Source organism: Papaver somniferum, chromosome 10, assembly GCF_003573695.1.
Source record: "Papaver somniferum cultivar HN1 chromosome 10, ASM357369v1, whole genome shotgun sequence".
Classification (NCBI taxonomy): Eukaryota; Viridiplantae; Streptophyta; class Magnoliopsida; order Ranunculales; family Papaveraceae; genus Papaver; species Papaver somniferum.
This window is the reverse complement of record NC_039367.1, coordinates 144,248,167-144,262,683: the sequence shown is the minus strand read 5'-3', so window position 1 is coordinate 144,262,683 and position 14,517 is coordinate 144,248,167. Positions and strand designations below refer to the sequence as shown.

Genomic DNA, 14,517 nt, shown 5'->3' with positions numbered 1-14,517 from the left:
AAAAATTCAAAACCTAAAACTAAATACAAGTTCGCGTCGGTGGCGCCAAAAATTGATGTGTTGTAAAAGTGGTAAATAAGATGTTCGATTCTTAGACTTGTAGAGATTTGATTTCAGATGTAATAAACAAAGAAATACTAAAAACAAAGAAAAGATTTTAACAAAGGTGAGAGATACTGGGACTTAGGATTCCACCAAACCTCACAACCAATTGGTTCATACAATGATTCATAATAATTTTAGCTCTTTTCTAGACTCTATTTCTTTGCCAAAAGTAGATTTTATAACGCATTAGATGTAAATCATAAGCATACTGCATCAAGAGTTCCTAGACTAAGCATACACTATCAAACAAAATCACAAATAATCAATGAAAATCATAAATCGATTAAGAATCAATGCAAACAGTCATAAGAATCAAGTATAATTACCAAACAATTGTGAAACATGGCTTCCTCCATTATCCCAGTGTTGGGGTTTAGCTCCTCATGCTCAAAACGCACTTAAAATAATATTTCATAGCTCAAAAGATGTTTTTATTGAAGGTATATGATGAAAAGAATGACCTGTAGTTACATAAAGCCTTTTGCAAGGAAAGTAATTGTCGCTGAAAGTCTTAAGAGAGTTCAGATATGAACGATAACAAATTTCTATAGTTGAATATAAGACTACCTCTGCGACAGACTCTGTGTGTCTAATGTTCTTCGTGTTCTTGAGCTGTGGAGCAGCAGAACTACCTCCTGCAACTTCTGATTCTTCGCTTCTCCGGCCTCACCTCTACGCCAAAGTCTCCCCAAAATGTATGTATCATACCTGGGACTCTAAAAAATCTATTTATACACCATCAAACTCCTGAAATCTCGATTAAATCTCTCTTTTTCTTTTCGTGCAAGTCACGAGATTTCTTTCTCTTTTCTTCGCGGCTTCCCTGTTGTCCAAATTCCAAAATTGAGTCGAACAGAAGATATTCTCTCCTTATTTCCACGTTATTCCCAAAAATATCAAATAACCAAACCCGAGATAAGTTTCGTAGGAATCTTGATCATAACTCGCCTACTTTCCCTGTATCGTGATAACTTCCACTTATAAGATTATTAGATCCCTTTATTAGGCTAAGTCCTATGGTCTAGATATCTAGCTGCTAGATTGGTCATCCACGTCAGATAGGGAAACCTCCTAAGTCTTATGGGAGTGCTAATCTAGCAGCGAGATTAGCAGTCCACGTCATGTGGGACCACTGAGCGCCGAACCATTCAGCGTTTTGGTCACTTTCTGAGTGCCGAACCATTCAACGCTTTAATCTCAGCCGTTAGATTTTTGTGATTTTTCTGAGCACCGAACCATTCAGCGTTTTGGTCACTTTTTGAGCGCCGAACCATTCATCGTTTCAATCTCGCTGCTAGTTGAACTGCGAGCAAATGCTAGGAAAGAGAAGTATCCAAAAGTAGTGTTAACTTTTTTCCCACACTTTTTTCTTGATTTGCAACACTTTTTGGCCAATCTAACAGTTCAATCTAGCCCATAGGGGTTAGCCTTAGCTCATAAACACGTCAACTTCATTTTTATTAGGTAACAGAATCATCTCATCTTCAGAAATCTTCCAAGTATATCCCAAAGCCATTCCCTTGAATGTCTTCTCCCTATTTTACTTCAGATCATGATTGAGCCACTTTTAACCGAAGCAAACACTTACATCAATCCTTTTTAGGCCTAAGGAGCAAGCCCAAACAAATCCAGCCCTTTAGTCTCATTTAATCCCTTCCGAAATCACAACCCTAATTCTGCAGCGTGAAGAAAGTTTCCCGCCAAATTGAGGTTTAAAAAGCTAGGGGATGAGTGCCCCTTATCCAGATCAGGGGTGCGAATAGAAGGTGGTCACCCCTTAGTAATTGGGTTACCCCTTATCCACTGCTGGGGTCCCTTTAGAAATTCTTCAGGGGTGTAAATATAACTTTTCTGGGGCGTCTCCAACATACTTCTGGGGTGCCTGCAGGGTGCCTTTAGTAATTTTCTCCCAGGACCACTTTTGGAGCTAATTTCTCCGCAAAGTGTATTTCTCCAAAAACACCTACAAAAACATAAAAATCCATAATAAATACAAAATCGAATACTAACAATACATACAGTTGAGATCAAAATAGACATATAAATGCGTCTATCACCATGCACCTGGTTCCGAACGAAGAAAACTTGAATTACGACGTCAAAAAAACTTGGAAAAGTTTGTGAGATAGACTACTAGTAGAGTAGTAAATTAGCGCTGTTAAAATGAAATAAAGCATCTCAGTTGAAACGCCTTGCTCCAGAGAGAAAAAAGGAATAATTATGGGCTCAACAAATTACTACCAAAAACGCATTGTATGTGTCAATTGCTTCGTCGTGTAGTGAGTGCTCCAAACTGAATTCAGTAAATTGCACCAAGTATTTAATACTACTGGGAAAGATTGTTGGTCTAATTAACTCAATTAATTAATCTGTTTTTGAAAAATAATCATAAATGCCATACCAAATTAGTTGACCATTTTAAATGTTTGGAAGTACAATTTTCCTTGTTAGCTCTATAAATTGATCTCCAATCCTTGAGTTCTTCACATCATTCCAGAAAATAGTTCAACATTTTTAGTTGCAACACAAATCAAAATGAATCTTTACTCCTTCTTTAGCACTTTACTAATACTACATTTTGCAGTGCTTATTCCTACTCTTATATGTGTTGAGGGTAGAAATGTGGGTTTAAAGGAATTCATTAGTAGAGATGATGATAAAACATCTCAAGGTACAAGATGGGCTGTTCTTCTTGCTGGCTCGAACGGTTACGAGAATTATCGACATCAGGTAGCTATAATGTCAAAAATTACGGAGTTTTTTTTTGTTTGTGTAGTTAAGAATGATTCATTAGAGATTTCTCATGTTTTCCTTTTTTTTTTTTTTTGATATTTTGTCTCTAGGCTGATATATGTCATGCATATCAAGTCTTAAAGAAAGGAGGACTAAAAGATGAAAACATAATAGTTTTCATGTATGATGATATCGTATTCAGTGAGTACAATCCTAGACCTGGTGTTATTATTAACAACCCTCGCGGTGAGGATGTCTACTATGGAGTTCCAAAGGTATGTATTTATACAATTTGTAAAATAGATCTTACTTATTTTGATTTGGAGATATATATAATGTCTATTGGTTTCAATTTCAGGATTATATCGGAAAAGACGTAAATGTTGGTAACTTTCTAAATGTTCTTCTCGGAAATAAATCTGCTCTTACCGGAAATGGTAGTGGGAAAGTCGTCTCAAGTGGTCCGAATGACACTATTTTCATTTTCTATGCTGATCATGGTGCTGCTGGTTTACTCGGAATGCCAAGCACTTCAGGGTCTTTGTACGCAAATGAACTTCATGATGCATTGCGAAAAAAACATAAAGCAGGAACATACAAAAATATGGTGATTTATATTGAAGCTTGTGAAGCAGGAAGTATGTTTGAAGGTTTACTAAAACCTGGAATGAATATATATGTAACTACAGCATCGAATGCTGATGAAAGCAGTTGGGGATACTATTGTCCTGAGGAAGTTCCACTTCCTCCTTCTGAATATACTACTTGTTTGGGTGATTTGTATAGTATTGCTTGGTTAGAAAACAGGTATGTTTCCTTCACTCGTCTTCTCATCTTGCTAGATTCGAATCAAGAATGGTTTGTACTAAGTCATATTTTATTTTGTTGTTCTTTTAATATCTATATATGTCTTGTGGCTATATATGGTGCAGTGAAAAGTACAATATGAAGACCGAATCTCTACACAAGCAGTATGAAGTGGTAAATTTCAATACCAACAATAATGTTTTCAATTTTGTGATAAAGATTTCTACATATAGCTAATGAGATACTTTTTGTTAATTTGTGCAGGTGAGAAGAAGAACGATAGAGGAAAATACTAATCCCGGATCACATGTAACTCAATATGGCGATATTAAACAACTTAGAAACCGAAGTATGTATACTTATATAGGTACGAATCCAGAGAATGATGATTACAAGTTTCCAATAAAAAACAACTCGGTCCAAATGCTATCCCATTCTATTAATCAAAGTGATACCGATCTCATTCATTTCCATCTACAGGTATGCTTCCCTGATTTATTTATTTTTTCTCAAATTACCATTAATTAGTTTTAATTTTCTTTTTGCTTCACATTTGTAAACTGTTTTGGTTTATGTTTTTTCACCAGTATCAAAAGGCTCCGGAGGGATCTGACAACAAAACTAAAGCTTGGCAGATATACCAAAACGCTGTGCAACAGAGAAAGTATGTTGATGCTTGTATGTATCTCATTGGGAAGTTTTTATTTGGAACGGCCGCAAAGGCTTCAAATATGATGAAAGCTGTAAGGCCTGCTGGACAACCTCTTGTTGATGACTGGATTTGTTACAAGGCTATGGTAATATATCTTAAACTTTACTATTTTCAATTGGGTGGACACATCAAGTTTATCTTCGGGAAATGATATATCGTGGAACCGACGTTCGGTATATTTTACGTTGTTCAGGTGGCAACATATGAGAAATACTGTGGACCATTTTCTAGATATGGATTCAAACATATGCGAAGCTTAGCAAACATGTTGGTGTTAAACCGGAGAAGATGGCTGACGCTTCAAACTATGCTTGTACTACAGTTCGCAAGGGCTCTCTTCAGCACTGATTACATGAGAAGTCCCAAATTTCATATTCGTTGCTTTGTCACTCACTCTTTCTACGAGAATTAGTGGTGCAAGTATATTGGTTGTATTTGCTAAGATAATTTGATGAAGAATAAAACATAATTTTTTCATCTGTTTATTGAGTTACTATTGACATTTATATGGAACATCTTATCTTATGTAAAACTGGTAAGTAATGACTCTTTTGGTGCTAGTTGGCAAGTTGCTTCGTAAGATGCTAAGTTTAAGATTAAGCTTGTTGCCAGGCTCGTTCTTAGGCTGTGCCAGGAGACGACCTCACACTTATTGTGTAGGGGTTAAACATCGCACCCATAGTTATCATGCGAAGCGGTACTATTATAAGGAGGCGAACGTACTCGCACGTATTATATCCCAGATGACAGAATCAATGATGTCATAAGGTCACGAGTAAAGTGTGAAGCAAGTGCGAGAAGATCCAATACACGAGTGCGAACACATCGCACGTCAGATCCGAAAATAGGGGTTTTATTAGCTATCCTTCACTATGTAAAACTCCTATATATAGGACCAACCATCGTTGTGTTAGGAGAGATCTTTTTTAGAGTTAAGGTAGAACTATAGGAGAGATAAAGTGATTTTCTCCCCAAGTTAGGGTTTTATCTTCTTTTTTCCTTGTATTGATTTCTAAGCTTAATAAAATTCTTATAAGTGTTCTTCATGATGATTTCCTAATTTGTTATATAGATTATCTAAGGGGTGTAGTAGTGAGATTTTTCACTACTACATTTTGGCGCTAGAATACAGCTCGGGGAAGAGATTACACCTGTTTGTGAAAATCTTAAACTGATTTTTCGAAGATTTCTTATATTCTTGTTTTTGTGAAAGATTTTTGATTGTTTTCTTTGGGTTTCAGTTTACAAAATAAATAAGTTCCTAAGTTTGTTCTTGAGTATTCGCTGATTTCGAACCCATGGAGTAATCCTATGGGTTATATTCTTCAAAGGTTTCTTGTTGTTCTTGTTTCGTGAAAGATTTCGATTGTTTTCCCGGAATTTCAACATTTGATTCAATCTTTCAAAACATAGTTTTCATCTAGGAAGGAAGTCTTAGTTTGCATAAATTCACGAGAAAAGTGTTATTCCAGGAACCCAAAATGGTAAGACAAACATCTGCAGGATAAAATGCAACACCGATTAGGAGGAGTAGAAGAATTGCAGGTATAAAAAGAGGCGAAATCGCAGAGGCATCAAGAGTGTGAGAGAGGAACAACAGATCTCAACCGGTCAGATCTCAGATCCATCAGGAACCAAGGGAGACCGATCAAAGAAATTATGATGAAGTAAGTGTTCACACTACGGATACAGATACTGCAGAAGAAAACGAAGGGAGAACGCAGGAGGAAGGAATGGTAGGAGAAAACGAGGAGAACATGACCATTGCAGAGTTGAGGCAAAGGCTGGTCGATGAAAGAAGAAGGGAGGAGGAAATGCGTGAGAACTTGATACGCCGGAATGATGAACTAAGACAAGAGAACCATAGACTACAGGAACAAAGATCAGAAACTAGATCCAGAACAACACGTGCAACCTCAAGATCAAGGACAAGTAGAAGTACCTCCAGACGAAGCAGATCTGATCACAGTAACGATGAACAGAGGTAATTTATAGATAATAATTTGGCTTATAATCTTCAGGTAGGTGACAATATACAGGAGGAGCGCGAACGCAATCAAATAGAAGATCGATAGTACAGACGGGAGAGAATGAATCCAGGAGAGGACGTCACAGGGAAGATAGACCGAAGCAAAATGGAGAATACAACCGCATCCAAGACGATTCAGAACAGGAAAATGACCCAGAACAAGCAAGGATGATACTCCATGGAAGAGAAATGTTGAGGCGACAAAACGAGAGAAATAGAGCCGCACAAGAGAACGAAAGGGATGAAAGAGACACTAGTGGAAAATGGAGTTTTATTGACCACATCCCCGACCCTAAATAGCAATGGATTGACCGTCGACCAGTTTAAGACGGTCCCTGGTTTAATAAAAATTCTGACCACACCTTCAAGAGTTAAAGTTGGTCGTTGAATTAAAATTTTTATTAATATTTGATTCCCTTCTGAACGACCCACACCGTGGCTAGTGAACCTAGTATTTTGTATGGTTCAATTTTTAGATGGCTTGATATACAAAAGTATATATAATACAAAAAATTTCTTGGAAGTCGCCACTCACTCCCTCACAATCTCTCTCCTCCTTCATTTCGTTTTTTTTCTAACTCCAACGTACGGAAGAAAGAGAAAATATCTCTTCTCCATCTTCTTCGTCTCACTCCCTCACCACCTCTCTCCCACTCTTCTTTTCTTTCTAACTCCAACGGAAGAAACGAGAAGAGATTTATTCTCAATCTTCTTCATCTCCTCCAAAGAGATGAGATCTCTTCTCTATCTTCTCCTTCTTCTTCTATCATGTAAAAGTTGTTTTTCTTGCAAATACAAGAGCAGTGTAACGTTTAAGGTATACTTTGATTGTAAAATCGTTCTTTTATGATAGATCTATGTTTTTCAATATGATTTTGTATTGTATTTTGGGATATTATTGTGACTGGGTTTTGGTTATTTTGCTAATTTCATGGATTCACCAACAGCAGAAGAAAAAGTATCAACTAATTTACCAACAATAAGGTAATTAAACAATAAAAAATGATTATTTCCATTTCCTTACTTCTGGTTTTGATTTAAATCATGCGATTTTATTTTCATTTTTGGAGTTTTCAATGAAACCCTATGTTTTTAATTTGGGGTTTTTAATTTGATTTTGTACTCAATCTATGTTTCACACACAACAGCTGATCTAGGCTGATTTGTTGTGGGTTTTTTCGATTTGGGTTTCTTTTGAGTTTATTGGGTGATATTTTAGGGATTTATTTAATGATTTTTGTTGGTGATGTTTTGGGTATTTGTAGGGTTAATTCAAAGACTTTTTGATCAGTTCAAGATGGAAAAGATTCAGGTATTCTTCTTGCTACTACTAAGACCAACAAAAAGAAGAACCCTCCAACTTTGGTGCACAAAACTGTCATGAAAAATGAATTCAGTAGAATGGCTAAGGTTGTTGCTAACCAGGTAATTTATCAAAACCCTTCTCTTATTTATCAGATTTTGTAATAGATTTTGTGATGCATACATCGATAACTTGATTTTACAGCCACTTTGGCAGCACTGGTCGTGTATTCCGCAAGGGCGTGCAGTGCGATGTTGGGGTACATCCTATTACAGGACCTCAGTTTTTGTCAGAAGTGTAAGAATACAATGTCTTTTTGGTTCCTTCCATTTAGTTAAGGATCTCTTTAAGTTAGTTATTCCTTCGTTTAATTCGTTTACATAGGGAATCTCTTTGTAGGAGATAATTCTAATCTCTGCACTACTTGCTTCTCGGAATTATGGAATGATGCTGAATACACCAGAATAGACAAGCCCATCTTTTACCAATGTCCTCACTGGTAAGGAGTTAGAATATTGTGTTGTCAATATAGAACTGTTTAGCATTTAATTTGAACTTGTAGTGACAGTTTTCCCGTGCTTATATTTTTTGCAGCGTCAGTTTTCTCTTCTTGGCGATTGTGTGGATGTATGAGTGAGTTGTAAGTTAGAACATAAATCTGATTCTCACCGCATATAAAAAACATTAGATTTAGGTAACTGTCAATCTGTTAATCTGTCTCTGACTGCATAATGTTTCCTACAATCTGTTTGTTCTGTTGAAGTGGGCAACTGTCAATAGTGAAGTTTAATTATGATACCCTGTTATCTCAATTTACAAAAACATCAGTCATTGATGTGTTCTGTTGACATATATGTTTAGGGTTAGAATATGAGTTCATATTTTGATGGCTTAGCTTGAATCCGAATAAGTAGTGGGTTTTCACATTCTACTTGTCGTGTTGGCAGTAGAATCTTCCCCAAACTACTAAAATATCATTTCCTAATGGCAAGGATGAGCTGATAAACTTCGAGATCATCATTCGACCTGATGAAGTATACTACAGGTGTGTGATTTTTTTGTTGAACCTAATGATCTGCATGAAGCAAACTATTTAGATTTTGAGATAATGAAACAATTGCATCCTTTTAATATGTTTACTTTCTAGTGGCATGATTTGAACTTGTTCATGTGTGACAGGAGTGGTAAGTTTGAGTTTACTTTCCAAGTCTCCCCTACCTACCCTCATGAAGCACCAAAAGTCCAGTACAAGACAAAGGTAGATTTTTCTCCAATGACCATTCTTTTAGTGGTTTCTTTTCTGGTGCATTTAATTTAATCAGTTTACATTGTGCTATCATGTGCCTATGTCTTACGATAATTTCTTACTCGCAGGTTTACCATCCCAATGTTGAGTTGGAAGGAAATGTCTACCTCAATATCTTACATGAAGACTGGAAACCTGTCCTCAACATAAACACAGTCATCTATGGACTCAAATATCTTTTTACGGTATGTTTCTGATTTCTAATAATAAAAGATATGTGGTGTTCCTCTTACTTCTTGTTTGTACTTCTTTCTATGTATATTAATATAACGTGCTTCATTGATGTTAACACCATTGTCTTTGTAGTTGCAGGAAATCCTACACTACAACCCTCATATAATTTCATTATTAATCAACTCATTTTTAGGTTTACACTCTTAATTTTATTGATCAATCTTTGAATGTTCTTACAAGAAAAGATAAAGAAATCAAGAATGACCTCTGCTTTAGACTTTCTCTCTCCTATTTACTTGTTTCTTACTCAAAATATATCTCTCCCTTTTCTTTACAACTTGAACGACTATTTATAGGGAAATACATAGTGGATGACAGCTAATCTGTCCTTTATTTTCGGATATGATCTGCGACATTCTCGCAACCTAACAAATATTAATTTCGCAAGCTCTATAATTCTCAAAGGACTATCACATCTTTCTCGTGATCTTAGCTGACATCATTTATTATATTCTTCCTGAAATTGTTCTGCGACGCTGTTGTATTGTGTTGTTGACAATTTCGTTGAAATATTGTCATTGCGAGATTCTGATCCTACATCTTGCCTCTTGTCATATCTTTTCTGCGAAGTAGAGAATGATGTGAAAAATGCCGCAGTTGTTTTCCTCTTCATATTCTACATTTATCACACGTATTCTTTCTTCCATCTATTTCTTGACACGTCTTTTGTAAACGTTGCTTTTTAACCGCTTATATCTTTCCGTATTAATCGTGTTTATCTTCTCGAGGAGAAATTCCCTCTATATATATTCCTTCTCACTCTCTTTTTCTTTCTTTTTATTTTCTTTGTAACTTCATCGTTCTTCTGCAAATTCCATTATTGCAACTTTTCTTCTTTCTTCTTCAATCTTTTTAAGTTCTTCTTCATCTTCATACTATTTCTTCTGCAGATCTTCATCGTTCGTAATTTTCTTCGAAACAATCTCCCTGCTATTGTTTTCCATGGATTCATAAAGGTTGGTTTTCTTTTTTCTTCTTTATGGGTTTTGCTGAAATTGATCTTGTTTATTGCCTTATTTGATGTTTGTTTATGTGATTCCCATACTCTTGTTATTTCAGCAAAAGCGCCTCCAACACTAGATCTACAGTTCAGAACCCTAACATTCCCAAATCGCAGCATAAGGTTGTTGCACATAAAAGAAAGTCTGTGAATGAGAAGGTAGTAAGAAACACTATCCTTTTCTAATAAAAATATTGTTGCCTCTGTTTCTTATCTGGATTGTAATTCGCAGGGTGATAAAGATGTCAATAAAGCTCTCAAGAAATCTCGCCACCTTAAAACTGTTCCAACTTTTGTTTCCTTCCACTTACTCATCTCTTCTAAATCTCCTGCGACATCTTCGCAAGATAAACCTTTATCTCCAATTCGCGATAAAGATGCCTCAGACTTCATTTCTTCAGCTGACCTTTCAATGATTGAAACCCCCCTTGTTGATCCTTCTGTGAATGGGACCTCTTCTCTTCCCATTGAGAATGTTTCTCAACCTTCTATCACTACCAGTTCTCTAACTAAGTCTCTTCCTCTTTCGAAAGAAACCGTGGAAGGGATAGATATTGCCTTCAAAGTTTTATCTGAAGTCCTGGATGATGTCAAGAAGTCTTCTATTGATCCTATCAAGTCTAATGTTTGCGAAATTCTGAGCAAGCACTTAGGTTCCGACAGAGCTACTTCGCAGACAACTTTTGAAAAAGAATGTAATGCTCTTCGTCTTGAAAATCAAAAGCTTTAGAATGTTTTGCTGGATCGTGACAATCTTCGCAAGAAGAATGATGAATTGAGAGGTGTGATTTTCTTATCTGTGTCTTTAATTTGCCTTTTTAATGGTTTTATCCTTCCCATATTTAATTATCCTTGAAATCCCTCTTTCGCATGTTAAGCTTTAAACCAGAAACGAATAATGGAGAGATATCAATTTGAATTTGTTGTTGAAGAAGCCCGTGTTGATAAATAAATCTTGATGGATCAATATAACCAATTAGATAACCTCTATTCATATTCTCTTGATCACATAAATAATCTTACCAATGAAAATACCCAATTAGTTCAAAGACAAGATTTATTAAGTAATGAAGTATCTGGCCTTTCTTATTCTTTAACTAAAGCTAATTTAGGGATGGAAACATTATCAGATGAGAATAAAACCTTATCTCAAGAAAAGCGAACTTATTTAAACAAGATGGCGATATCTTCACAACAACTCAGTATTCTTCAAAAAGTATATGATGACCAAGAGCAATCTCTTCGCTCTTTGAGAAATGAACTTAAAGAAGTAACAGGGTCATCTATCGCCGAAAGAGATACACTCATTCAAGGTAGAATAACTTGAAGTGTAAAGGCGAATCAGCTTATAGAACAATATTCCAAATTAGAAGAATCTTATTCTTCTCATGCGAAGAAAAATGCCTTTCTTATTTCTAAAGAGAAAAAATCTTCAGTCTCGACTTAAAGGTTTAGTTGGAGATAAATTTGATGATGCAATGGATCGTTGGGAGAATAGTTGTTTGTCCTTAATTCAACACCTTATTTCGCAAAAGGAAGGTAGTCATAATAGTTTGACTGCCTTAATTATCTTTTCTTTGTCATATCTTTCTGAGTTCTTCATCTTAATGAAATTTTGTATTCTATCTTTCGCAGAGTCTGAGAAGAATCTTCATTCTTCCATTTCTGTTTTGGAGGATAAATATGCCAAAATTCGCAAAGAAAATGCATTGCTCGTCTCTGCCCTTACTGGTTCTCGCGACCGAGAAGAAAGAAGACTTGATTATCTTGCTTATTTTAAGGATATTCAATATAGGAATCATCAGAGAGCACTTCTTCGTCAAGTTCATCTCCGGGCTGAAGTCCTTGTAAATGACATTTTATTATCCAAATCTCTTCCTCCTACATCAATTGAACCTTTAGAAGTAGATGATGATGAAGTTCATCGTCCTGCTGATCGTGATTATGATTACGAAAGCAGTGCAGAGGATAATTTCTTGGAAGATGAAGAAGAAATTCCTTCTAAAGAAGAATCTTCTGGTGTTAATCAAAATGAGAAAGAAATTTCTCCCGAAGAAGTAATTGCTGGCGATAATCAAGATTCTAGTCAAGGCGAGGATCAGAACCGAAATGAAGGAGAGGCTTGCGATAATGAGAATATTGGCGAAGAATTTCTGTTATCTCCTGCTACTGAAATTAATACTGAAGCTTGAGCTTCTTATCTAGCTTTGTCTTCTTGAACTGTATTATTTTTATCACTTCTGCGAGTTAAATTTTTCAACCAACTTTGGAATCAACTTTTCCTTTTAATATTTTGTTGATGAGAAAGATAATGCTTCTTGTGTAATGATTCCCATACTTTCCTCTCATTATCTTTCTTTCAAAAAATAATCTGTTACGAATACATATAAATATTTTGTTTTATCATGTGGTCTTATTATAGAGCAATACAACAGCGTCGCAGAACAATTTCAGGAAGAATATAATAAATGATGTCAGCTAAGATCACGAGAAAGATGTGATAGTCCTGCGAAAATTATAGAGCTTGCGAAATTAATATTTGTAAGGTTTATCTTGCGATGATGTCACAAGAGATTTAGAAGAGATGAGTAAGTGGAAGGGAACAGAAGTTGGAAAAGTTTTAAGGTGGCGAGATTTCTTGAGAGGTTTATTGACATCTTTATCACTCTGCGAATTACAATCCAGATAAGAAACAGAGGAAACAATATTGTTATTAGGAAAGGATAGTGTTTCTTACTACCTTCTCATTCGCAGACTTTCTTTTATGCGCAACAACCTTATGCTGCGATTTGGGAATGTTAGGGTTCTGAACTGTAGATCTAGTGTTGGAGGCGCTTTTTCTGAAATAACAAGAGTATGGGAATCACATAAACAAACATCAAATAAGGCAATAAACAAGATCAATTTCAGCAAAACCCATAAAGACGAAAAAAGAAAACCAACCTTGATGAATCCATGGAAAACAATAGCAGGGAGATTGTTTCGAATAAAATTATGAAAGATGAAGATCTGCAGAAGAAATAGTATGAAGATGAAGAAGAACTTAAAAAGATTGGAGAAGAAAGAAGAAAAGTTGCGATAATGGAATTTGCAGAAAAACGATGAAGTTGTAGAGAAAATAAAAAGAAAGAAAAAGAGAGTGAAAAGGAATATATATAGAGGGAATTTCTCCTCGAGAAAATAAACACGATTAATAGGGAAAGATATAAGCGGTTAAAAAGCAACGTTTATAAAAGACGTGTCAAGAAATAGATGGAAGAAAGAATACGTGTGATAAATGCAGAATATGAAGAGGAGAACAACTGCGGCATTTCTCACATCATTCTCTACTTCGCAGAAAAGATATGAGAAGAGGCAAGATGTAGGATCAGAATCTCGCAGTGACAATATTTCAGCGAAATTGTCAACAACACAATACAACAGCGTCGCAGAACAATTTCAGGAAGAATATAATAAATGATGTCAGCTAAGATCACGAGAAAGATGTGATAGTTCTGTGAGAATTATAGAGCTTGCGAAATTAATATTTGTAAGGTTGTGAGAATGTCGCAGATCATATCCGAAAATAAAGGACAGATTAGCTGTCATCCACTATGTATTTCCCTATAAATAGTCGTTCAAGTTGTAAAGAAAAGGGAGAGATCTATTTTGAGTAAGAAACAAGTAAATAGGAGAGATAAAGTCTAAATCAGAGGTCATTCTTGATTTCTTTATCTTTTCTTGTAAGAACATTCAAAGATTGATCAATAAAATTAAGAGTGTAAACCTAAAAATGAGTTGATTAATAATGAAATTATATGAGGGGTGTAGTGTAGGATTTCCTGCAACTACAGTCTTTGAAGTTAAATGCTTTCTATTATCCCTTAGATTCTTTTAATTGATTTTTTTAATCTGTCCATATATACTGTGGAACGATTTTAATCTGCTGAAGCAAGGCCTTAGTGATTTTCTTCCTTCTTTATACCAAAATTGACATGAATGCATAGGCTTCTTTTTCATCCTTAAGGGTATTGTATCTTGCATGTTGTTTTGTTTAAGATTACATCCTAACAGTTTGCGAATAAGTGCAGCATCCTAATCAGGAGGATCCTTTAAATCACGAAGCAGCAGCTGTATTGAGGGATAACCATGGTCTCGCCTCCAAAATCAGGATGTATCTTTGTAGTTAAACATCTAATACCCAAAATGATTTTTCCTACAAGTAGTTGCAAGACTGACTTCTGAGTAGGGGAGCTCAATTCCTCTTTTGCTGATTTATTCTGATGTTTCATGTCCATTAGCTTAGTCT

At 35.6% G+C, this 14,517-nt stretch overlaps 1 protein-coding gene, 1 long non-coding RNA gene and 1 pseudogene across 2 annotated transcripts; all 3 read left to right on the top strand.

Moving 5' to 3' along the window:
- The first annotated feature begins 2,607 nt into the window (after positions 1 to 2,607).
- LOC113317123 lies at positions 2,608 to 4,826 on the top strand (annotated as a pseudogene).
- Positions 4,827 to 7,902: 3,076 nt separating this feature from the next.
- LOC113317124 lies at positions 7,903 to 8,372 on the top strand. The gene is made up of 3 exons (XR_003343260.1): positions 7,903 to 7,986; positions 8,089 to 8,188; positions 8,284 to 8,372. It is a non-coding gene; the product is annotated as an uncharacterized LOC113317124 (long non-coding RNA).
- A 170-nt stretch (positions 8,373 to 8,542) lies between these two features.
- LOC113316403 (NEDD8-conjugating enzyme Ubc12-like) lies at positions 8,543 to 14,406 on the top strand. The gene is made up of 5 exons (XM_026564590.1): positions 8,543 to 8,551; positions 8,640 to 8,734; positions 8,869 to 8,947; positions 9,064 to 9,180; positions 14,300 to 14,406. Exons 1-5 carry the CDS (start codon positions 8,543 to 8,545, stop codon positions 14,396 to 14,398), a joined length of 399 nt encoding a protein of 132 aa, XP_026420375.1. The 3' UTR covers positions 14,399 to 14,406.
- The last annotated feature ends 111 nt before the right edge of the window (positions 14,407 to 14,517 follow it).